The sequence below is a fragment of the Mirounga angustirostris genome, unplaced genomic scaffold (genome assembly GCF_029215605.1).
Source record: "Mirounga angustirostris isolate CCGP_5_RB_7025 unplaced genomic scaffold, mMirAng1.0.hap1 SCAF_5, whole genome shotgun sequence".
Lineage (NCBI taxonomy): Eukaryota > Metazoa > Chordata > Mammalia > Carnivora > Phocidae > Mirounga > Mirounga angustirostris.
Window position 1 is genome coordinate 86,912,332 of NW_026991713.1, and position 24,493 is coordinate 86,936,824.

The 24,493-nt window shown below is 36.2% G+C and overlaps 1 protein-coding gene across 2 annotated transcripts in view; it reads right to left on the reverse strand.

Moving 5' to 3' along the window:
- The window catches only part of PIK3C2G (phosphatidylinositol-4-phosphate 3-kinase catalytic subunit type 2 gamma), a 345,844-nt gene that overhangs the window by 228,572 nt on the left and 92,779 nt on the right, over window positions 1-24,493 (reverse strand). For both annotated transcript variants that reach the window (XM_045869235.2, XM_045869225.2), the window contains 2 exons: window positions 10,092-10,222; window positions 2,258-2,446 (listed from right to left, as the gene is read on the reverse strand). In XM_045869235.2, coding sequence (XP_045725191.1) covers window positions 2,258-2,446; window positions 10,092-10,222 — 320 coding nt within the window. The remainder of the gene's footprint in view (window positions 1-2,257; window positions 2,447-10,091; window positions 10,223-24,493) is intronic.

Consider the following 24,493-nt stretch of genomic DNA (forward strand, 5'->3'; position numbering starts at 1 on the left):
GGCTGGGTGATAGACATTGGGGAGGGTATGTATTATGGTGAGCGCTGTGAATTGTGTAAGACTTGAATCACAGACTTATACCTCTGAAACAAATAATACATTATATGTAAAAAAAAAAAAAGATAGTAGGAAGGGAAAAATGAGGGGGGTGAAATCAGAGGGGGAGACGAACCATGAGAGACTCTGGACTCTGAGAAACAAACTGAGGGTTCTAGAGGGGAGGGTCATGGGGGGATGGGTTAGCCTGGTGATGGGTATTAAAGAGGGCACGTTCTGCATGGAGCACTGGGTGTTATACGCAAACAATGAATCATGGAACACTACATCAAAAACTAATGATGTTGGGGCGCCTGGGTGGCTCAGTCATTAAGTGTCTGCCTTCGGCTCAGGTCATGATCTCAGGGTCCTGGGATCGAGCCCCGCATCGGGCTCCCTGCTCAGCGGAGAGCCTGCTTCTCCCTCTCCTACTCCCTCTGCTTGTGTTCCCTCTCTCGCTGTGTTTCTCTCTGTCAAATAAATAAATAAAATAAAATAAAATAAAAACTAATGATGTAACGTATGGTGATTAACATAACATAATAATAAAAAAAACTAGAAAAAAACTAATGATGTAATGTATGGTGATTAACATAACATAATAAAAAAATACAAAAAAAAAGAAATATTATTCATACCTCTATTGTTTACCTTTATAACTATTCTTTTAAGATTAAATAGCTTTTTTGAGACATAATTCAAATGCCATACAATTTACTTAAAGTGTACAATTCAATGGTATTTACCATGTTCCCAGAGTTGTGTAACTATGACTACAAAAAGAAACTTCATACCATTAGCAATCAACCCCTTTTTCCCCAACCTTCCCTAGACCTAGGCAACCACTAATCTACTTTTTGTATCTATAGATTTGCCAATTTGGGACATTTCTTATAAATGGAATCATACAATCTTTTGTGACTGGCTTCTTTCATTCAGCATAATGTTTTCAAGGTTTACTCATGTTGTAACATGTATTATTACTCATTCCTTTTTATTACTGAATAATATTACATTGTATGGATAGACCACATTTTATTTATCCATTCATTAGTTGATGGTCATTTGGGTTGTTTCTCCTTTTTGGCTATTATAAATATTGCTTCTCTGAATATCCATGTGTGAGTTTTTGATTGAACATGTATTTTATCTTGGGTATATACTTAAGAGTGGAATTGTTGGTCATACAGTAACTCAATGTTTTATATTTAAGGAACTGAAAATTATTTTCCAAAGCGGTTGCATCATTGTACATTCCCACCAGCAATGCGTGAGTTTTGTAATTTCTTCACATCCTGGCAATACTTATTTGTCTTTTTGATTATAGTCATCCTAATGAGTGTGAAGTGGTATCTCATTGTGGTAGAAAAAGAAAACTTTCACCTCCTTTTCTATCCCAGAAGTTTTGGAAAGTACACTAATTTTAACATAAACCTAAGTAAATCAGTTTGAAAAGTCCTTTGTGTCACTCTCTCCCCCACATTTCCCTTCTGTCAGGACCTTGAGAGAGAATTCAGAATTAAACTGGGCTCCACAATTCTTCTCTGATTGAGAGACTGCAGACTTTCTTCATGGCATCAGTGAACTGATGCTTATCAAGACCGATTTAAAATAGCTCTTCTTGGCTTTTAATATAAAATAGAAGCCAAGGAAGAGCTGTTTCCCCAAACCAGAGCCAGCTTCCACACTTATTCCCACATGTTTCCCCGTGTCTAACTATGAGAAGACATCATTACTCCACCTCCAACTGCATCCCTGTGTATTTTATTCTGTGAGAAGTTCTGGAGAATATATAAGGGATAACTTTTTCCCTTTTTTTCTTACTGTTATCATTGGCATATTTATTGTACATCTACTATAAGTGGGGCATTTTGTATAAAAGATATGGTCCCAATTATTAAGGACTTTTTTCTTTTGAGAGGGGTAAAGAGTAGAGAATTTTATTTTTCCCTATTTGTTTTGTTATTTCTGTAAGAGTAATCAACTCTTCATTTAAGAAACTAAGACCATTAATTATACTTCCAGTTTAGTACAGAAGACTGAATTATAGCTTAGATCTGTTTAAAATTTATATTCATAGTTTACATTTTTCTAAATTTAATATCTATAGCTATTGAAATTGGGAACAACCAGAATAGCTATTGAATTAATCATAGAGTCCTATTTTTTTCTCTTCAAATTTTTCTCATCTGTAATATCATGCTTTTTATACAATTCTTACCTAGCAGTCAGAAGTCCAAGTGCCTCCAAAGGGCAAGAAAATTTCCATCTTCTCAAAATGGTATGTATTTCTGAAACAGTTCTTTCATCCCATCCAGGGGCACTACCCAGGACCAAAGGAAGGGAGCAGTTTTCATTATTGCAGTAGAAGCGATAAAACCATAAGTATCTTCTCTTTTCCTCAGAGAGTCTGCAAAACCAGATTGGAAACTGTAATTTATTGGAGTTTGCTACACTAACAAATGTTATAGTACAAAATCTTACTCAGTTCTTTGAATTTCATTTTAGTTTACTTTGGAAAACATGTCCCTTATCTTCTTGGGACAATTTGATAGGTTATTTTATTAGCTTATTTCCTACTAACTTCCTTCTTTTATGGAAAAATAAAAGAGAGTTCAGTTGAGATAATTCATATTTATTTTTCCTCCCTCTCATTTTGTCATAATAATGACAAAAATGTCATTTTGGTTAACAAAATCTCTGTCTCCTTTAGGGCAGAGGAAGTTTTATCTGAATCCTGCCACATGTACTATTTAGAACAGAGGTAATCGAAAATTTACTCTCTTACTTTCTTTACAAGTTAATTTAGACCCAAGTGTGCCTGTGAAGCAATGACATATTTAAAAAATGATATTCCTTCATCTCAAAGCAAGTTTCATGAGAGTTCAGAAAACTCTGCACTAAGCTTCAAAAACAAAGATTTCAATTCATCCCTGGATTTGGGCTTTAAATTCTCATATTTAGCTGGAAGTTTGGAGTTAGAATGCCAGTGAATAGGATTTCTTTAAATGCCCAAGTGTTTCCCCCTGGAGAATGGTTCCAAACAGAAGATCGAAATCTAGGACTAGGGCCATTGACTTGCTGACAGTTTATCATGTTTTGATCACACTCCGGCAGAAGCATTCAGAACCACAGTTCAACTGGAGGACAGCATTTCTCACATGACAATGACAGCTTTTGAACACTGTCTCCTCCAAACTGACAGTGTTGCTCAGCTTAAATTAGCTAAAACTTCTAAGAAGGTTAGTAAGAAATATTAAAATATTTTAAAGGTTAATATTTCTCTACATTTTTAAAAGCCACCTTCATCTACAAAATGAAAGGGTTGGATTATAGAGATTTTTGAAGTATATTTGGGCTACTGTCCTATTTTGTCACTACCTTCCCCACCAGAAAGTCCTCAGAAGAAAAAATTCCGTTACAAAATTATCAAATTCTGACTAAACCAAATTATTTTGTTCTGATTAAATTCCTTTCTCCCCAGTATTGAACAAGATATTTTTCTTTTACTTTCTTTTAGTGAAGCACACTTTACATCAAAAGGAATGCACACATTCAGTTCAATAAATTTTAACAAATGCATATTCTGAATAAAAACCATACTCCTTTCAAGATACAAGTTTTCTCATGCAAACAGAGGTAAGCACTGGCAGGATTTCTTTCACTCAGGATTAATATTACCTATTTTAGAACTTCACATAAATGGAATCATAGAGTAAATACTTTTATTTATAGCTTCTGTGACTCAGTATGTTTTAAAATTATCCATATTGTTGAGTATATCAATAGTCCATACATTTTAACTAATGAGCATTATTCCTTTGTATGAATATACCACAGTTTGCTTATCCATTCTCCTATCTGATGGACATTTGAAGTTCCTGTTTGGGGATATTATGAGTAAAGCTGCTGTAAACACTTGTATGCAAGTGTTTGTAAGGATGTATTTTTTCATTTTTCCTAGGAAGTTCCTGGGAGGGGGATGACTGGGTTTTATATCAGGTGTTTGTTTACCTTTTGAAGAAACTGTCAAAATATTTTCTGAAGTGGTTGTAAAATTTTACACTATTATGTGCAGAGTATGATAGTGCTGGTTGTACCACATTCTTGCTAACACTTGATTTTGCCCATTTTAAGATATTATCCATTCTAATGGGTGCATAGTGGTATCTATATGACTAATTTGGGGAGAATTAGAGTTGTCATCTTAACAATAGGGAGTATTCTAATCAATGACATGCTATAACCTTCCATTTATTGAGGTTTTCTTTAATTTCTCTTAGCAAAGTTTTATACTTTTTAATGTAGAGGTTTTGATAGTTAATTGGATTTTATTTTATTTTTATTTTTTATTTATTTTATTTATTTTTTTATTATTAAAAAATAATGTATTATTTGTTTCAGGGGTACAGGTCTGTGATTCATCAGTCTTACACAATACACAGCACTCACCACAACACATACCCTCCCCAATGTCCTAAAGATTTATTTATTTATTTGAGAGAGAGAGAGAGATTGAGTAGGGCGAGGGGCAGAGGAAGAGGGAGACAAACAAATTCCCTGCTGAGTGGAGAGCCCATCAAGGGACTTGATCTCATGACCCTGAAGTCATGACCTGAGCCGAAATCAAGAGTGGGACACCTGACTGACTGAGCCACCCAGGTGCCCCTGTAAATTGAATTTTAAAACAAAATTTATTTTCTGTTTTTCACTGAAATACAATTGCATTTTGTACATTGATGCTAAATGCTATGATCTTACAATAATCATATCATCTGAAAATAGAGGAAGTTTTATTTCCTTCTTTCCCAGTTTGACACATTTAATTTCTTTTTCTTATAATAGTGCACTGGCTAGGACTTCCAATACAACACTGAAGAGAAATATTTAGATAGATATCCTTGCTTTCCAGTTGTAGGGGGAAAGCATTCATTCTTGCACCATTTAATATGATGTTAACTCTAGATTTTTCCATAGATCTAGATTTAACTCGGGATTTTAAGGTTGAGAAAGTTCCATTCTATTCCTAGTTTTGTGAGTTTTTATTATGAATGAGTGTTGAATTTTGTCAATTGTCTTTTTCCCCAAATCTATCAAGATGATATAATTTTTCTTATGTATCTTTTTCCATTTTTAATCTAGCTGAATCCTTATATTTAAATATACGCCTATAAGTAGCATAAAGTTGCATGTTGCTTTTGTAAGGTAGGTGACAGTTTCTGTTTTTAATTAGAGTTTTTATTCAATTTATATTTAACATAGTATGGATATAATTTCAAATCATTTCTTTGTCCCTTTTCCCTTTTTTTCCTGTCATCTTTTGAATTATTTTCTTGTATTTCATTTTTGTATTCCTCTTGTTCTGTAAATGTGCACCTAAAATTTGGGTGGTGTAGTTCTCTAGAGATTGCAATATTATCTTTAGCACATCACAGCCAACAGTGAATTAATATTAATATTAATATTAATTCGCCTTATGTATAAGAACCTTAAAACAGTATGCTTTCATTCTTCCATTTCTCATTCTTATTATAGTTGTTATACATTTTATTTTCATATAGTACAAATCCAGCAGTACATTGTAATTATTTTTGCCTTATATAGTTAATTATTTTTTAAAGAAATTGGTAAGTGTGTAAGTAAAAGTAATTTTCTTTCCCACCTATTTTCCCTTTGTAGTGCTTTTCATTTATTCTTATATATTGAGTTTCATCTATTTATCCTTTTCTTTCAGCTGGTAGTATTTCCTTTAAGATTTCTTACAGTACAGATAAGCTGATCATAAACAAATTCAGCTGTGTTTAATTGGAAATATTTTTATTCCACCTTCATTTTTGAAATATAATTTTACTGGTTATAGAATTCAAAGTTGATAGATTTTCTTTTTCCCTTTCTAGATGTAAGATAATAGTCTACTGTCTTTTGGCTCCCATTATTTCTGATAAGAAATCTGGAGTTAATATGATAGTTGTTCCCCTGTAGGAATTTGTTTATTTTCTCTGATGCTTTAAGAATTTTTTTTTTTTTAAGATTTTATTTATTTATTTGAGACAGAGAGAATGAGAGACAGAGAGCATGAGAGGGAGGAGGGTCAGAGGGAGAAGCATACTCCCTGCCGAGCAGGAAGCCCGATGCGGGACTCGATCCCGGGACTCCAGGATCATGACCTGAGCCGAAGGCAGTGGCTTAACCAACTGAGCCACCCAGGTGCCCGCTTTAAGAATTTTTATCTTTATGTTTAGTTTTAGAAATTTGACTATAATATGGATGTGTGGGTGTGTCTGTGTGTTTGGTTTCTTATATCTGTGGGTAGAAGTTCAAAAAAAATTGTAAAATTTTGACTATTATCACTTATTTTTTTTTATTTTATTTTTGGCCTAGATCTTTCTCTCCACTCCTGTGTGTCCAATACAGATATTGTCAGTATTGTCTGATAGGTTACAAGGATCTATCACTATTTTTAGGATTCTTTTTTTCTGTACTTCAACATGGCTTATTTTCTATCGCCCTTTCTTCAAGCTCACTGTTGTTTCTTTATTATGCAATCTATTAAGCCTTTCCAGTGATTTTTAGAAAATTTAGATATTGTTTTTCAGCTTTTAAATTTACAATTTTATTTACTGAGACTTCATTTGTTCACTCATATACACCTTTTTTTTTTTTTTTTTTGTAAATCCATAGATGTCTTTTTAATAGTTGTATTTAAATCATTAGCTGCTAGTTTAAAAATATTTGGATTTGTCTCTGTTAACTGCTTCCTCCTATCCTGGGCTCTGGTTACATATTCCTGAGTCCTTCTATGTTTAGCAATTATCGATTGTACATTAAATATTTAAAATGCTACATTGTCTGCATTTTGCCATCTTTTCAGTGTTAAATGTTTTGATTTTTTTTAATAGGCAGTTTAAGCACTAGCAGATCAACTTTAGCCTTTTGAGACTTGTTTTAATGATAGGTTGGGCCTCGCATAGTCTTTCATCTTGGGCTAGAGAACACTTACTCTTAATATGCATCTTTCTGGTTTCTTTGTTGAATGCTTGGGGTGTTCTGGGATCTTTTTTCATTCTTATTGGTCAATATTTCTCTGTCTTCCCGCACTGTGCAACCTGTGGAATCTACATTCATTTCACATTTCCCTGTGATGGCTCTTTTGCAGGCTTACAAAATCTCTACCTGCTCATGAGTAGCTAAGTACTCAGATATGTATTTCTGTAGCTCCTATCCTTCTCTACTATTATGCTCTAGAAATTCCAGCTGCTTCAGCATCATTAAACTCTGATCTCTGCCCACTTTTTTTTTTTTTTAATCTCAGCAAGACCACTTCTTTGATTATACCTCCCAGAGCCATGATGTAGAAAGTGCCTCCAGGCTGAAAAACACTTTATTCATGAGCGCACCTCAAGCCCCATCCAATTTCTGAAAACATTTGTTTCATATGTATTTTTCTTGTCTCATATTCCTTTAAGTCAGGAGAAGTAGTCTAGTAATAGGTGCCTTTCATAGCTAGAAGTGGAAGCAGTAATTTCTTTCAAAACAACTTTTTCTATCTTTTGTTCTGGAATCTTTTTCATATTAGAAACACTCTTAGCTGTCCTCAAGAATCTATATTTTTAAAATTTTTACAAATATTATAGGTACATTTTCATTGAATTTCATTGAGTCTGAATTTCTTGACTCTGGTTAGATAAATTTGAAAGAAGGAATAATTGTCACTATATAAATGACAAAATGTGGTATTTTGAAACAAGTTAATCTGATTCTTTTTTTGAAATTAATCTGATTCTAACACAAATTTTATCACATTGAAGCCTGTTCATCTTTTTCACAATCAGAATGAAATTCTACTGTACTGAGCTTAATATTGTATTTGTATTTGAGTAAGTGAAACAGAGGAAAATGTCACTTGTTTTATGTATAAATTATTCATTTAAATAGAAACTGAGGTCTAAAACAAGTTGGGATTCAGTGGGATAAACTTAAAAACATAAACTCCTAATATATAAAGGGAGTTACAGTCATTATTTGTTGCTTTTGATCTTGTTTGTTTGAATATACTTAAAATTTCATGGGATGCCTGGGTGGCTCGGTTAAGCATCTGCCTTTGGCTCAGGTCTGATCCTATGGTCCTGGGATTGAGTCCTGCATTGGGCTCCTTGCTCCGTGGGGAGTCTGCTTCTCCCTCTGCCTGCCACTCTCCTTGCTTGTGTTCTTGCTCTCATTCTCTCTCTCTCTCTCTAACAAATAAATAAATAAATAAAATCTTTAAAAAAAATGAATATACTTAAAATTTCAAAGCATGGCACCTTTTTCATATTTTAAAAAAACATTACAAATATGTTAGTCTGATATGCGACACATTTGTTATATGTAATGTTTTGTATTTTTGAGTAAGTAGTAGAAAAAAATGCTTCACCTAGTTGACAGTAGTCTAGTATAACAATGGATTATCAAAATGTATCATGAGGACTATGAGAATAGTCCATCATTTATAACCCTTAAGCAACTTTTTATATCAGATACTATGTGAAAGAACTTTATTCATTATAACATTTATTTTACATGTATTATTTATCAGCACAGTGTACAGTACTGGAAATATAGTGACAAACAAGATAGATGGGTTCCTTGCTCTCCCAGTTCTTACAAATTTATGAGGAAGACAAGAAAAAACATTAACAAACAAGATGATAATAGAGTGTGTTAAGTGTGATAATAAAAGGTAATAAGACAGAGAGTAAAGAGAAAAAACTTCATTAGGTAGGGTACTCAAAGAATGCTTCTTTAAGAAAATCACAATTCAGTGAAGACCTGACCTACAGGATGAGAGATTCAGTCATGTGAAGCATTGAAGAAGGAGTATTTCAGGTAGAGGGAACACCAAAATGAAAAGGTCTTGAGATGGGAGAGGTACCAGCACATTGGAAGTATATAAAGGAGACTGATGTCACTGGATGGAGTGAATGAGGAAAAGAGTATTACAAGGTGAAATTAGAGATAAGGGCAATAATATTACCCAAAACAGAAATCTTGATCACACGCAACGCCTCAATCTGAAATGGCCAAAACTTATTCCTTCTCCAGAAAATGACTCTTAACATCTGCCTATTCAATCATTTCAAATAGGCAATCTATTGATTTCTTGCTTTCTCACTTGGCTTATCCCCTAGTTACTAGTAATTATAAAGTCATGTCTTCTCAATTTCCAAAATAGATCTTGGTCCCAAATCCAGCCATTTTTACCAATGTCCATTGTCATCACCCTAGTTTTAGTCACCACGACCTCTCGGTTAAAAAATTACATCAACCTTCTTGCTGTACTGCTTCCATTCTTAATTTCTCTCTAATCCATTCTTCAACTTGCGGTCCAAGGGTCTACTCAAAAAGATTATTTAGATCACATGACTCTCCTGTTCAAAATATTTAAACAATTTCTTATTCTTGGAATGAAAGGCTTTATCACGTTTCATATCTTATCACAGTATACACATAAAAAGTTACTTCCTTAGTTTTATGCTTTTGCATGCTATTAATGAGCACAATCAGCTATGGCTTAGATATTACCAAGTAGAAAGTACTAATATCACTAGTTCTCTTATATCTCTTCTTGGGATTTTATTTTATTTTTCAGAGAATTAGTGTTTGACAAAATTTAAGTACTCCTTAGTCACTAACTTAGTGCTATTAAAACATTATTTATATCTATTCTTTTTAAATCTGCCATGAAAATTAAATTTTGCTCTTACTTATTTACTAAAACAACTTTTTACTCAGTTGAAGGATGGTTGAGCAATGGTTTTTCCTTGTTAAATGCTGATATATATCTAATCAGTCCCTGCTTTGTTGTACTGAACTGAATGATTTCCAATCTTTTTATTTGTCCTTTGACTAAAGTTAAAGTTGTTAAAAGCAATGGGAAAAAAAATCTTTAAAAAACATACAGAATTACTAATTTAGCTCCTAAACATTAATTGATCATCCAACAGATGTGACTTCCAGTATAATTCATGTATCAAAAACAGCAGGCAAAATTCACTCACAAGACCTGGGTCACTTACAGTAAGGGAGATTGTTTCTGTGAAAGTCTGGCAATATGTTTTAAACACTCTTTTGGTGGTTCTTCAAGGTTATTTCTATTCTCTTCAGAATCAAGTTTCATATACTCCCACTCAGTTGCTGGAAAGTCAATCTGAAATAAAGAAATGGTTTGCCATGTATTGAATGCCTCAAAATGCATCATTAATTTAATATTCTCTACCTAGTTTGTAGAAACTAAAGGAAAATTCCTATGTTATTTCTGTGTTCTTTTCCACTTAAAAATAATTTTTAAAAGAATCATTAGGGTTGGGACACCTGGGTGGCTGGTTAAGCATCCGACTCTTGATTTTGGCTCAGGGTCGCAGGATCGAGCCCCACGTCAGGCTCTATGCTTAGTGCAGAGTCTGCTTGAGATTCTCTCTCTTCCTCTCCTTCTGCCCCCCTGCTACTTGTGTGCTCTCTATCTCTCTCTAACATAAATAAGTAAAATCTTTAAAAAAACAAAAAGAATCATTAGGTTTTGGACTTGGTATTTAAATATATATGGTATTTAGCAAATCCTCAATTATTTATATAAGTGGCATAAATTAGTAATGTGTAATGTTATCTGAGGAAAAATGAGAAAAAATAACAATATATGAAGTTTCATAAATTTAAATATTACATTGTTGTTTAATGCTGAAATTATATACTTTATACAGTTAAGTATTAAGATATCTTTCTATTATTAAATGATAAAAAATGTAGATGCTAGGGGCGCCTGGGTGGCTCAGTTGGTTAAGCGACTGCCTTCGGCTCAGGTCATGATCCTGGAGTCCTGGGATCAAGTCCCGCATTGGGCTCCCTGCTCGGCAGGGAGTCTGCTTCTCCCTCAGACCCTCCCCCCTCTCATGTGCTCTCTTTCTTATTCTCTCTCTCTCAAATAAATAAATAAAATCTTTAAAAAAAATGTAGATGGTAATTACACTTTTCTCATATAAATACCTGAGAAAATAAAAAGAATTACTCTATGTTGGTTTCTACTTCAGGAAATCTACAGGGCTGTAAACCACTTTGTAGACATGAAATTTCTGGTAAAGATCTGTGTAAGTGTATAACCAAATACAGTATTTTTGCTCTTGCTCTGTAGTTCAGATTTATAGACAGGGCTAGAATTCAGGCCACTTTTTTTGGCAGAATGTGTTTTCTAGTAAACCATGTTTCAGTGATAATCTGAATCAAGTAAAATAAAAAAAAAACAGTTAACAAAATATACAGTTTCAAACCATGTAAATGAGCTAGATATTTTAATGCCCATATGTGTGTTTAAAGTTATAATATTTTTTTATATTAAAAAAATCTAAATAATTTTTCTCTGCTGAACTATGTTAGTTTGGGATCTCAGAGAAAATTGAGAAACATAAGGTAGACTGTGTGAGTTACAGCTTGAAATATGGTTGAATCTATTTGGGTTATTTACTAGAAAAAAGTTTTAGCAATTTTATAACCTATAAAATTTGTTGCCACATTTGTTTTTGGTATAATTTTTGTTATACTGTACCATTTAATACTCCAACATGATAAAAGAAATGAGTCATAGAAAAGCGATATTATAATAAATTTTCCCTCTTGACAAAAAGATTAATTTTGGTTCCTTAGAGAGAGGTAGCTCTAGCATTGGCAGGTTATGTTACTCTATGTGCTCAAATATTTTAAACACATGAAACAAAAATACTAGAAATAGTATTTGATGAACTAGTTCAATTTTATGTTGGTTTTAAGTGAAGAGCAGGGTGGATGAGGAAACTAAAGTTACTGGATGAGAATATAGAAGTATCCCTGTGCACAAATATATAATAAATTCTTTGATATATTTCACTTATGAATTTTTAATTTCTGATATATGAATGAGTCCCTATACAGACTGCATTATGTCATATGTTATGAGGCTATAATTACTGATTCCTGACCCACTGATAGGAAATATTGGAATTTCTCCCAAATGCCTTTTGTTGTAATTTTTCACAGAAGTGAAGTTCCCACAAAGTATATGTTATTATATTTGCTCTAGAATTTTTTTGCATATCATGCTTTATGGAAGATATAAAAAGTATCCATCACCTTCAAAGAACTTAAAGTCTAATTAAGGAGAAAAGGTATACATTAACAATTAAAGTATGGTACAATATAGATACATAGTACCCCGAAGTTGTGCTTCAAGTCAGTAATGGCAAACATGTGACTCTGGTTTTCTCCTTCTATGATTGTAACTAGCCAAGCCTGCTTTGGTCTCAAAAGTATTTTTAATGGAGTGCTCCAGGAGATCTCCTCAAATGTCTCCATTGCATGAGCCATAACATCTATTTATTACATTCCTGCCTCAAGCATTGAGGATAGACTCCTGATTTCAAGAACAACAACAACAAAAAATTATGAGGCTCTTTTCTCTGAGATGCAGGAAAATATTCAGACCTGATTATCCAGTCCTTTAATTCACACCTCCTTATACATCTGGATATTGACTTCTTGTGTTCTATTTATGCCTCTTACTTCACTTCCTCTCCTCATCCTTCTCCATTTACACTTCACCACTATGATTCCTACTGTGACTTTATGACTTGGAATTCCTTGAGGAAGCTGCTGTGAATGTCCCTGGTGTCCATGACCCACAACCATGCCCAGAGGTGCCAATGGGCCCAGTTTGGGTCCCCATGATTCTGTCAACTTGTTCAAAGAACTACCCCCTGGACTGTAGATGTATTTGGATATTATGAGGCACATGAACGTTAGATCATAAGTACTATGGTATTTCAGGGTAAGGAAGGATGCCTACCAACTGGATGGTAATTGTGGTGAGTCTTAAAGAAGGAAATGTAAAAGAGGGATCCATAAGGCAGTTCAGGAGTGATGGAAAAAAACAAAAACAAAAACAAAAATCTGCTACATTAGGATGCAAAAGGTACTGTGTTCTAAAGACCTGGTATCAATAAGACTGTTGCCTCCCCCTAACATTGTTGATAATGAAGTGTAAGCATCTAATACAATGTTCGGTAAAGTAAAATACTTTGGGTGAGTAAGTAAGTATGAATTAGTTTAAGAGGAAGGCCACTTAGATAAAAGGGAGAACCAAACACTCTAGAATCTGGATTCCAATAATTGCAATAAAGTGCAAAGTTTAGAAACATCTGTGCGTTGGGTTATTGTAGTGATAAAATGTATGGACACATAGCATTGATTTTACAAATATTATATTTCAGGCACTATGCTAGATGTTAGGGATAAAACACCCAATGCCTTCAGAAATCACAAGTCAATGGGCAAAAAGTCAATGAGAAAGAAGTATAATGTGGTTCATGTGTTGATAAAAGTCTTACTGGTTATTATGTGAATGCAAAGGAAGGTCACTTAACCCTGCTTGGGGTGGAAAGAGAGGAGAGCATATGGGAGAGATTCCTAGAGGAGGGCCTATGGATCCTAAAAGATGAATATTAATTACACAAATAATGTCAGAGGAGGGGTAGGCAGTGTGGATGGTGAGAGGAAGAGGGAGGGCACACCACAAGCAGGAAACAGTATTTGTAAATGCACATAAGGTAAAAGCAGGACAGTGCATGTCAGAAACTACATTTTCAAAGTTGCTGGAGCTTGAAGTGTCAGCTAAGGAGTGGCAAGAGAAACAGTGGGAGGGGAGTCATGCTGTAGAGCGTGACCTTAATTCTCTAGGTAGTGCTGAGTTATTGAAGAGTGTAAATAGAAGAGTGGCAGGTTCAAATTTAAGTTTTAGGAAGATCAAACTTATGGATTTTGGATTATAGAATGACAAAACTAAAAACAAGAAAGCCAGCTAAACTATTGTAACCTAGGAGGGAATTTTTGAACTAGGGCAGATGTGGCGAATAGAAAGGATACACGTGGGAAACATATGGGAGGTAAATTGGCAGGGTATAGCACAGACTGAGTATGAGTAGGGATAAAGAGGGATGAGGCAAATGAAACAAGTACGTGTATGTGGGGGCATGAACAGACATAAATAATTCAGGGGATGAGAGCAATTTGGAGAGAAAGATGAGCTCAGTTTGGGATATGTTTTCTTTGAAGCTGTCTGTAGAATATCCAGGTGGGAGTTTCAGCAGGTATGTGGCTATATTTGTCTGAAGTGTGTAGTGTGAAATATACGAACTAGAGATAGATTAAAAAGTGAACCTGGATAGATATTGTGAATAAAACCTTAGAAATGAATGAGATCTAGCAATTCTAATGATATATATATATATAATCTCCAAGATAAATGAAAACATACATCCACACACAAACTTGTACACAAATGTTCACAGCAGTGCCATTCTCAATAGCTAAAATGTAGAAACAATCTAAATGCATTATCAACTAATGAATGGATAAAGTATAGTAGTATATCCAGCCAATGTAATATTATTCAACAATAAAAAAGGAATGAATACTGATGTATGCTATAATGTAGATGAACTTTGTGAAACATTATACTAAATGAAAGAAGCCAGTCACAAAAGACCAAGTATTGTATGATTTAATCTATATGAAATATGCAGAATAGGTGAATCTATAGAGACAGAAAGTAGATTAGCAGTTTTTTAGAGTTGGGGAAAATGGGAGAATAAGAGGTGATAGCTAAAGGATATAGGTTTGCTAATTGACGTGATGAAAATGCTCTAAAATTGATGTTGGTGGTAATTGTACATATCTTTGAAAGAACTAAAAAAAAAAAAAAAAAAATCCCAAAAAATGAATTGCACACTTTAAAAGGGAAGGTTGTACGGTATGTGAATTCTATCTCAACAAAGCTTTTTAAGAAGTTTTCCCAGGAGAGTATATATACTGAGAATAACAATGGGCAGTACATGGAACTTTTGAGAACTGTCAACAGGGAGGATTAGCAGAAGGGGAGCCTGGGAAGGAAACAGAGAAAGGATAATGAGAGGAAAAGAGTGTTCTCCAATAGGAAAGAGTGCCAAAAGTTGCAAAAGCTAGTCTGAAGAGAAATAAAACCACCACTGGATCGGGTAACTAAGACTAACAAGCCAGAATATAGTGAATTTAGACATGAATGGGGAGGTGGGGAAGTAGAGGAATATGAAATAGAACAAGAGCAACATTGTCTAAAACTCTGCTCTTAGTTCTTTTTTATTTTATTTTATTTTATTAATATAATTTAATTTTAATGTTATGTTATATCACTATACATTACATCATTAGTTTTTGATGTAGTGTTCCATGATTCATTGTTTGTGTATAACACACAGTGCTCCACTCAGTACATGCCCTCTTTAATACCCATCACCAGGCTAACCCATCCCCCCACACCCCTCCCCTCTAGAACTCTCAGTTTGTTTCTCAGAGTCCAGAGTCTCTCATGGTTCGTCTCCCCCACCGATTTCCGCCCCATTCATTTTTCACTTCCTGCTATCATCTTTTTTGGTTTAACATGTAATGTATTATTTGTTTCAGAGGTACAGGTCTGTGATTCAACAGTCTTACACAATTCATAGTGCTCACCATAGCACATACCCTCCCCAGTGTCTATCAACCAGCCACCCCATCCCTCCCACCCCCTACCACTACAGCAACCCTCAGTTTGTTTCCTGAGATTAATAATTCCTCATATCAGTGAGATCATATGATACATGTCTTTCTCTGATTGACTTATTTCACTCAGCATAATACCCTCCAATTCCATCCACGTCCTTGCAAATGGCAAGATTTCATTACTTTTGATGGCTGCATAATATTCCATTGTATATTTATACCACATCTTCTTTATCCATTCGTCTGTCGATGGATATCTTGGCTCTTTCCATAGTTTGGCTATTGTGGACATTACTGCTATAAACATCAGGGTGCACGTACCCCTTCGGATCCCTACATTTGTATCTTTGGGTAAATACCCAGTAGTGCAATTGCTGGATTATATGGTAGCTCCATTTTCAACTTTTTGAGGAACCTCCATACTGTTTTCCAGAGTGGTTGCACCAGCTTGCATTCCCACCAACAGTGTAGGAGGGTTCCCCTTTCTCCACAACCCTGCCAACATCTGTCATTTCCTGACTTGTTAATTTTAGCCATCCTGACTGGTGTGAGGTAGTATCTCATTGAGGTTTTCATTTGGATTTCCCTGATGCCAAGCGATGTTGAGCACTTTTTCATGTGTCTGTTGGCCATTTGGATGTCTTCTTTGGAAAAATGTCTGTTCATGTCTTCTGCCCATTTCTTGATTGGATTCTTTGTTCTTTGGGTGTTGAGTTTGATAAGTTCCTTATAGATTTTGGATACTAGCCCTTTATCTGATATGTCATTTGCAAATATCTTCTCCCATTCTGTCGGTTGTCTTTTGGTTTTGTTGGCTGTTCCTTTTGCTGTGCAAAAGCTTTTTATCTTGATGAAGTCCCAATAGTTCATTTTTGCCCTTGCTTCCCTTGCCTTTGGTGATGTTTCTAGGAAGAAGTTGCTGTGGCTGAGGTCGAAAAGGTTGCTGTCTGTTGTAGGATTTTGATGGACTCCTGTCTCACATTGAGGTCTTTCAACCATTTTGAGTCTATTTTTGTGTGTGGTGTAAGGAAATGGTCCAGTTTCATTCTTCTGCATGTGGCTGTCCAACTTTCCCAACACCATTTATTGAAGAGACTGTCTTTTCCCCATTGGACATTCTTTCCTGCTTTGTCAAAATTAGTTGACCATAGAGTTGAGGGTCCATTTCTGGGCTCTCTATTCTGTTCCATTGATCTATGTATCTGTTTTTGTGCCAGTACCACACTGTCTTGATGATAACAGCTTTGTAATAGAGCTTGAAGTCTGAAATTGTGATGCCACCAGCTTTGCTTTTCTTTTTCAATATTCCTCTGGCTATTTGGGGTCTTTTCTCGTTCCATACAAATTTTAGGATTATTTGTTCCATTTCTTTGAAAAAAGTCGATGGTTTTTTGATAAGGATTGCATTAAATGTGTAGATTGCTCTAGGTAGCATTGACATCTTCACAATATTTGTTCTTCCAATCCATGAGCATGGAACGTTTTTCCCTTTCTTTTTGTCTTCCTCAATTTCTTTCATGAGTATTTTATAGTTTTCTGAGTACAGATTCTTTGCCTCTTTGGTTAGATTTATTCCTAGGTATCTTATGGTTTTGGGTGCAATTGTAAATGTGGTCGACTCCTTAATTTCTCTTTCTTCTGTCTTGTTGTTGGTGTATAGGAATGCCACAGATCTGTGCATTGATTTTATATCCTGCCACTTTACTGAATTCCTGTATGAGTTCTAGCGGTTTTGGGGTGGAGTCTTTTGGGTTTTCCACACAATGTATCATATCATCTGCAAAGAGTGAGAGTTTGACTTCTTCTTTGCTGATTCAGATGCCTTTTACTTCTTTTTATCGTCTGATTTCTGTGGCCAGGACTTCTAGTGCTATGTTGAATAGCAGTGGTGACAGTGGACATCCCAGCCGTATTCCTGATCTTAGGGGGAAAGCTCTCAGTTTTTCCCCATTGAGAATGATATTCGCTGTGGGTTTTTCATAGATGGCTTCTATGATATTGATGTTGGCTGCTTCTTTTGCTGTGCAAAAGCTTTTTATCTTGATGAAGTCCCAATAGTTCATTTTTGCCCTTGCTTCCCTTGACTTTAGCGATGCTCTGAAGAGTTTTGATCAAGAAAGGATGCTGTACTTTGTCAAGTGCTTTTTCTGCATCTATTGAGAGGATCATACGGTTCTTGTTCTTTCTTTTATTAATGTATTATATCACATTGATTGATTTGTGGATGTTGAACCGACCTTGCAGCACAGGGATAAATCCCACTTGGTCATGGTGAATAATCCTTTTAACATACTGTTGGATCCTATTGGCTAGTATTTTGGTGAGAATTTTTGCATCCATGTTCATGAGGGATATTGGTCTGTAATTCTCCTTTTTGATGGGGTCTTTGTCTGGTTTTGGGATCAAGGTAATGCTGGCCTCATAAAATGAGTTTGGAAGTTTTCCTTCCATTTCTATTTTTTGGGACAGTTTCAGAAGAATAGGTATTAATTCTTCTTGAAATGTTTGGTAGAATTCCCCTGGGAAGCCATCTGGCCCTGGGCTTTTGTTTGTTGGGAGATTTTTGATTACTGCTTCAATTTCCTTAGTGGTTATAGGCTGTTCAGGTTTTCTATTTCTTCCTGGTTCAATTTTGGTAGTTGATACATCTCTAGGAATGCATCCATTTCTTCTAGGTTATCTAATTTGCTGGCATAGAGTTGCTCATAATATGTTCTTATAATTGTTTGTATTTCTTTGGTGTTGGTTGTGATTTCTCCTCTTTCATTCATGATTTTCTTGATCATGATTTTGGGTCCTTTCTCTTTTCTTTTTGATAAGTCTGGCCAGGGGTTTATCAATCTTGTTAATTCTTTCAAAGAACCAGCTCCTAATTTCATTGATCTGTTCTACTGTTCTTTTAGTTTCTATTTCATTGATTTCTGCTCTGATCTTTATTATTTATCTTCTCCTGCTGGGTTTAGGCTTTATTTGCTTTTCTTTCTCCAGCTCCTTTAGGTGTAGGGTTAGGTTGTGTCTTTGAGACCTTTCTTGTTTCTTGAGAGAGGCTTGTATTGCTATACACTTTCCTCTTAGGACTGCCTTTGCTGCATCCCAAAGATTTTGAACAGTTGTGTTTTCATTTTCACTTGTTTCTACGATTTTTTTTTTAATTCTTCTTTAATTTCCTGGTTAAACCATTCATTCTTTAGTAGGATGCTCTTTAGCCTCCATGTATTTGAGTTCTTTCCAACTTTCCTCTTGTGATTGAGTTCTAGTTTCAAAGCATTGTGGTCTGAAAATAGGCAGGGAATGATCCCACTCTTTTGGTACCAGTTGAGACCTGATTTGTGACCTAGGATGTGATCTATTCTGGAGAATGTTCCATGGGCACTAGAGAAGAATGTGTATTCTGTTGCTTTGGGATGAAATGTTTTGAATACATCTGTGAAGTCCATTTGGTCCAGTGTGGCATTTAAAGTCTTTATTTCCTTGTTGATCTTTTGCTTAGATGATCTGTCCATTTCAGTGAGGGGGGTGTTAAAGTCCCCCACTATTATTGTATTGTTGTTGATGTGTTTCTTTGATTTTGTTATTAATTGGCTTATATAATTGGCTGCTCCCATGTTAGGGGCATCGATATTTACAATTGTTAGATCTTCTTGTTGGATAGACCCTTTAAATATGATATAGTGTCCTTTCTCATCTCTTATTATAGTCTTTGGTTTAAAATCTAATTTGTCTGATATAAGGATTGCCACCCCAGCTTTCTTTTGGTGTCCATTAGCATGGTAAAATGGCTTTCTACCCCCTCACTTTCAATCTGGGGGTGTCTTTGGGTCTAAAATGAGTCTCTTGCAGACAGCATATTGATGGGTCTTGTTTTTTTATCCAAACTGATAGCCTATGTCTTTTGATTGGGCATTTAGCCCATTTACATTCAGGGTACTATTGAAAGATAGGAATTTAGTGCCTTTGTATTGCCTGTAAGGTGACTCTTACTGTATATTGTCTGTGTTCCTTTCTGGTCTATGTTACTTTTAGGCTCTCTCTTTGCTTAGAGAACCCCTTTCAATATTTCTTGTAAGGCTGGTTTCATGTTTGCAAATTCTTTAGTTTTTGTTTGTCCTGGAAGCTTTTTATCTCTCCTTCTATTTTCAATGACAGCCTAGCTGGATATAGTATTCTTGGCTGTATATTTTTCTCATTTAGTGCTCTGAATATATCATGCCAGTCCTTTCTGGCCTGCCAGGTCTCTATGGATAGGTCTGTTGACAATCTAATGTTTCTACCATTGTAGGTTACAGATCTCTTCTCCTGAGCTGCTTTCAGGATTTTCTCTTTGTCTGTGAGACTCATAACATTTACTATTAGATGTTGGGGTGTTGACCTATTTTTATTGATTTTGATGGGGGTTCTCTGTGCCTCCTGGATTTTGATGCCTGGTTCCTTCCCCAAATTAGGGAAGTTTTCTGCTATAATTTGCTCCAATATACCTTCTGCCCCTCTCTCTCTTTCTTCTTCTTCTGGGATCCCAATTATTCTAATATTATTTTGTCTTATGGTATCACTTATCTATTGAATTCTGCCCTTGTGATCCATTAGTTGTTTATCTCTCTTTTTCTCAGCTTCTTCATTGTCCATCATTTGGTCTCCTATATCACTAATTCTCTCTTTTGCCTCATTTATCCTAGCAGTTAGAGTCTCCATTTTTGATTGTACCTCATTAATAGCCTTTTTGATTTTGACTTGGTTAGATTTTAGTTCTTTTATTTCTCCATAAAGGGTTTCTCTAATATCTTCCATTCTTTTTTCAAGCCCAGCTAGTATCTTTAAAATCATCATTCTGAACTCTAGTTCCGACATCTTACTAATGTCCATATTGATTAGGTCCCTGGCAGTTGGCACTGCCTCTTCTTCTTTTTTTTTTTTAAAGATTTTATTTATTTATTCATGAGAGACAGAGAGAGAGACAGAGGCAGAGGGAGAAGCAGGCTCCCCGCAGCGCAGGGAGCCCGATGCAGGACTCGATCCCAGGACCCTGGGATCATGACCTGAGCCGAAGGCAGACGCTTAACCGACTGAGCCACCCAGGCGTCCCTTATTCTTTTTTTTTTTTTTTTTTTTGAGGTGAATTTTTCCATCCTATCATTTTGTCTAGAGGAGAAAAAATGAATGAGAGAAAAAACTGCTTACAGGGTAACAATGACTCCAGAAAAATATACAGTAAACAAATCAGAAGAGACCTGAAACTGGGGAAAAGAAAGGGAAAGAAAGAAAAAAGAAAAAAAAAATCAAAAGAAAAACAAACAAACAAACAAAAAACAAACAAACAAACAAAAAGCAGAATATGATCAAATATGAACAGGCTGGTGCATAGATCAGTGTCGCACACTAGATTTTGGGTGTATTTTGGTCTGTTAGAAGAAAGTACCTCCCAAAATTTTAAAGAAAAGCTTATATATGTACAAAAATAAGGGTTAATACAATGAAGGGATGGAATATGACTGTAAAGATGAAAATTATAATAGATTTTATAAAAGGAATTGATAAGAAAGGAAGTTGTTTGAAAAAAGAAAGAGGTTTTAAAAAAATAAAAGGGAGAGAATATGATCAGGCAAGAGACCAGAACAAAGCCATACACTAGAGATTTAGGGTATATTTTGGTCTGTTAGAAGAAACTGTAACCTAACATTTTAAAGCGAGAACAACTTATATATATACCAAAAATTAGGTTAAGCACTATGAAGGGATAGAATATGACTCTAAAATGAAAAGAAAAGAAAATTAAAAAAAATTAATTTTGAAAGACTACAGAATCATGGGAATAAAGCCATGAATTCTATGTGCAGTATTCCCCTAGCGCTGGAATTCTGCTGTTCTCATTGATCGGTAAACTTGGTCTTGGCTGGCTGTTCTTGCTGATCTTCTGGGGAAGGGGCCTGTTTCAGTTGTTCTCAAATGTCCTTGCCAGAGGCGGAATTGTCCTGCCCTCACCGGGTCCAGTCTAAGTAATCTGCTTGGTCTTGCTCTCGGGAGCTTTTGTTCCCTGCAAGTTTTCAGTACAGCTTTGGAAGACAAGAGTGAAAATGGCAGCCTCCCAATCTCTGCCCCGGAGGAGCCGAGAACTCGGGGCCCCACTCTTCAGTGCACCTCCAGAGAAAAGCAGTCAATCACTCCTGTCTCCCCAGTCTCCGGCCGCACACTGTGCTCACCCGGCCTGTGACCGAGCATTTCTATCTCTAGCACATGACCCCATGTGGAGTCTCCAAACCCAGCAGATCCCTGCAGTGCACTCCTGCGCTGCTCCTCCTGGGGGAGGAAGGGGAGTCTCCCCGGATCTGCCGCTTGTTGGATCCCTGCTGGAAGAGCAGTGGCCCGACTGTGCTGCAGATCACGGTTTATGGTAACCCCAAGCTGTGAGCCCACTCCTCGGCTCGGTCTCTGCAGCCAGCTTCCCTGCTCTGATACCTGGAGCTCTGCTGCACTCAGGCACCCCCGGTCTTTCTGTGACCCCGAGGGTCCTGAAACCACACCGTCCCAGCAAGTGTTCCACCCCCTGTTTAGCCACTGGAGCGATGTCCCTCAGTGGAGCAGACTTCTAAAATTTCCAATTTTGTCCTCTGCTGCTCTATCACTTGCCAGTAGCAGCTGATGGAGGCTCCCTCCCCCACCATCTATCTTCCCAAATATCACCTCAGATTCACTTCTCCACACGTCCTACCTTCCAGAAAGTGGTCGCTTTTCTGTTCCGAGAGTTGCTGCTATTCTTTTCTTTGATCTCCTGTTGAGTTCGTAGGTGTTCAGAATGGTTTGATCCCTATCTAGCTGAATTCCTGGACCAGACGAAATTTAGGTCTCCTACTCCTCTGCCATCTTGCTCCTCCCTCTCCACTCTGCTCTTAGTTCTTAAATTATGATAGAGCCACTCTACTTGATTGTACACAGAGAGAGGTAGGAAGTTGAGGGAGATCCGGGTCAATGGAAACATGCAATAATCTGTCTCCATTTCTTTTTTCTTTTTTCTTTTTTTTTAAGATTTTACTTATTTATTTGACAGAGAAATAGTGAGAGCACAAGGAGGGGTAGTGGCAGGCAGTGGGAGAGGGAGAAGTAGGCTCCCTGCTGAGCAAGGAGCCCAATGCAGGGTTGGATGCGGGCCTCGGTCCCAGGACCCTGGGATCATGTCCTGAGCTGAAGGCAAACAACTGACTGAGCCACCCAGGCGCCCCAATCTTTGTCCATTTCTGAACTCAGATATACTTCACTCCACCCACTGCTTTCGGTGGCACTTAAGCCATAGAACCTAAAAAAAAGTGATGGACTTAAAGGATTCAGGTTCTGTGACATATCATATCCTTTCTCATACTAGGGTGGCAATCATGGGGCAGTAGCTATCTAATAAAGATGATCAGAAAAGTACAGATCTGAAAGAAGTTGGATAGGCATAGTGTAACCCTTTCATTGTACAGAGGTGAAAATATGTTTGGTGACTTGTCCAAAGTTATAAAGTTTTCTGTTTAAGAGCTAAAACTATAATCCAGATTTTCTAACTCTGAGCCCGATGTCTTTCCCTGATACCCATCTTGACTCCTTAACACAAATACTGGTTGCAGAATTTGCTAATTTCCTTACTATAATCTTTAGGCTGAAAGATTCTACTCTAAATTTAGCTATATATAATTAGAGTGACATCGGTTAGTAAGAGTTTTAACTTTAATAACTCCTATTTTATTTTGTATATTTTATCATCAATTACAAATATCCTGAGATGTTTCCTTTTATGTCTATACCATTTGAAATTATTTTATAAAAATTAGATTATTTAACTTTTTGCATGATGTTGAACGATTTTCATGTCCCCCCCACCTTTTTTTAAAGATAAATTTGGTTATAGCTCCAGATGTCTAGTTGGAAATCTATGCTCCTATTGAATACTTGAAACTAATCCTCAGATTCCACTTGCCAGGATCTGTGTTCTAAAGGAGCTATTCCTCTCATCTGAGAAGAATCATCTGATAGTCTCTCTTACTTCTTCCACCCCCACCAATGCTGATAAAGACCCGTTGAATCATAACTTTATATCCTCAAAGCTTGGGCAATGGTCAGACTTGGAAAATTCTCATTAAACTGAGGTAGTTTATATCTGGCAAGCAATAGTCTGTTAAAAAATGCATTTTTTAAAAGATTTTATTTATTTATAGATCATGATCGGGGGAGAGGCAGAGAGAGAATCTCAGGCAGACTCCATGCTGAGCACGCAGAGCCCAACTTGGAGCTTGATCTCACCACCCTGAGATCATGACCTGAGCTGATGTCAACAGTCAGATACTTAACCAACTGAGCCACCCAGGTGCTCCTGCATTTGGCCTCTTAAAGAAAGGTAGTCGTCATGTTACAATGGAACATCTGCTAAATAATAAGCCATTACATGTTGAGTATCTACGATGTTGTGCCAATATTGAAACTAGACACTCTTTTTCATCATCACATCAATGAATTAGAAGTAAATCGATGTTTGGCAAGGACTTCCTCCTTCACAGTGGAAGCCACATTTTTATTAGTATTATTTTTCTCTTCTAGTTTCAACATCTTGCTACACTTTGTCCCTCACCCCAAACCTGGAAGCTTAAGAACTCAAGAGACTCCACTAGCTTTCTCTAGAACAGCTCTGCTCAGCTGAGGGCAATTTTATCCCTAGAGGACATCTGACAATATCAAGAAGCATTTTTTTTGATTGTCAGAACTAGGCAGGTGCTACTGGCACCTAGTAGGTAGAACCCAAAGATGCTGCTAAATATCCCACAATGTATAAGGCAGCTGCCACAACGAAGAGTTATCTGGTCCAAAATGTCATTAGTGTTGAGTTGAGAAATCCAGTTCTAGAGAGTGCTGCCCAGAT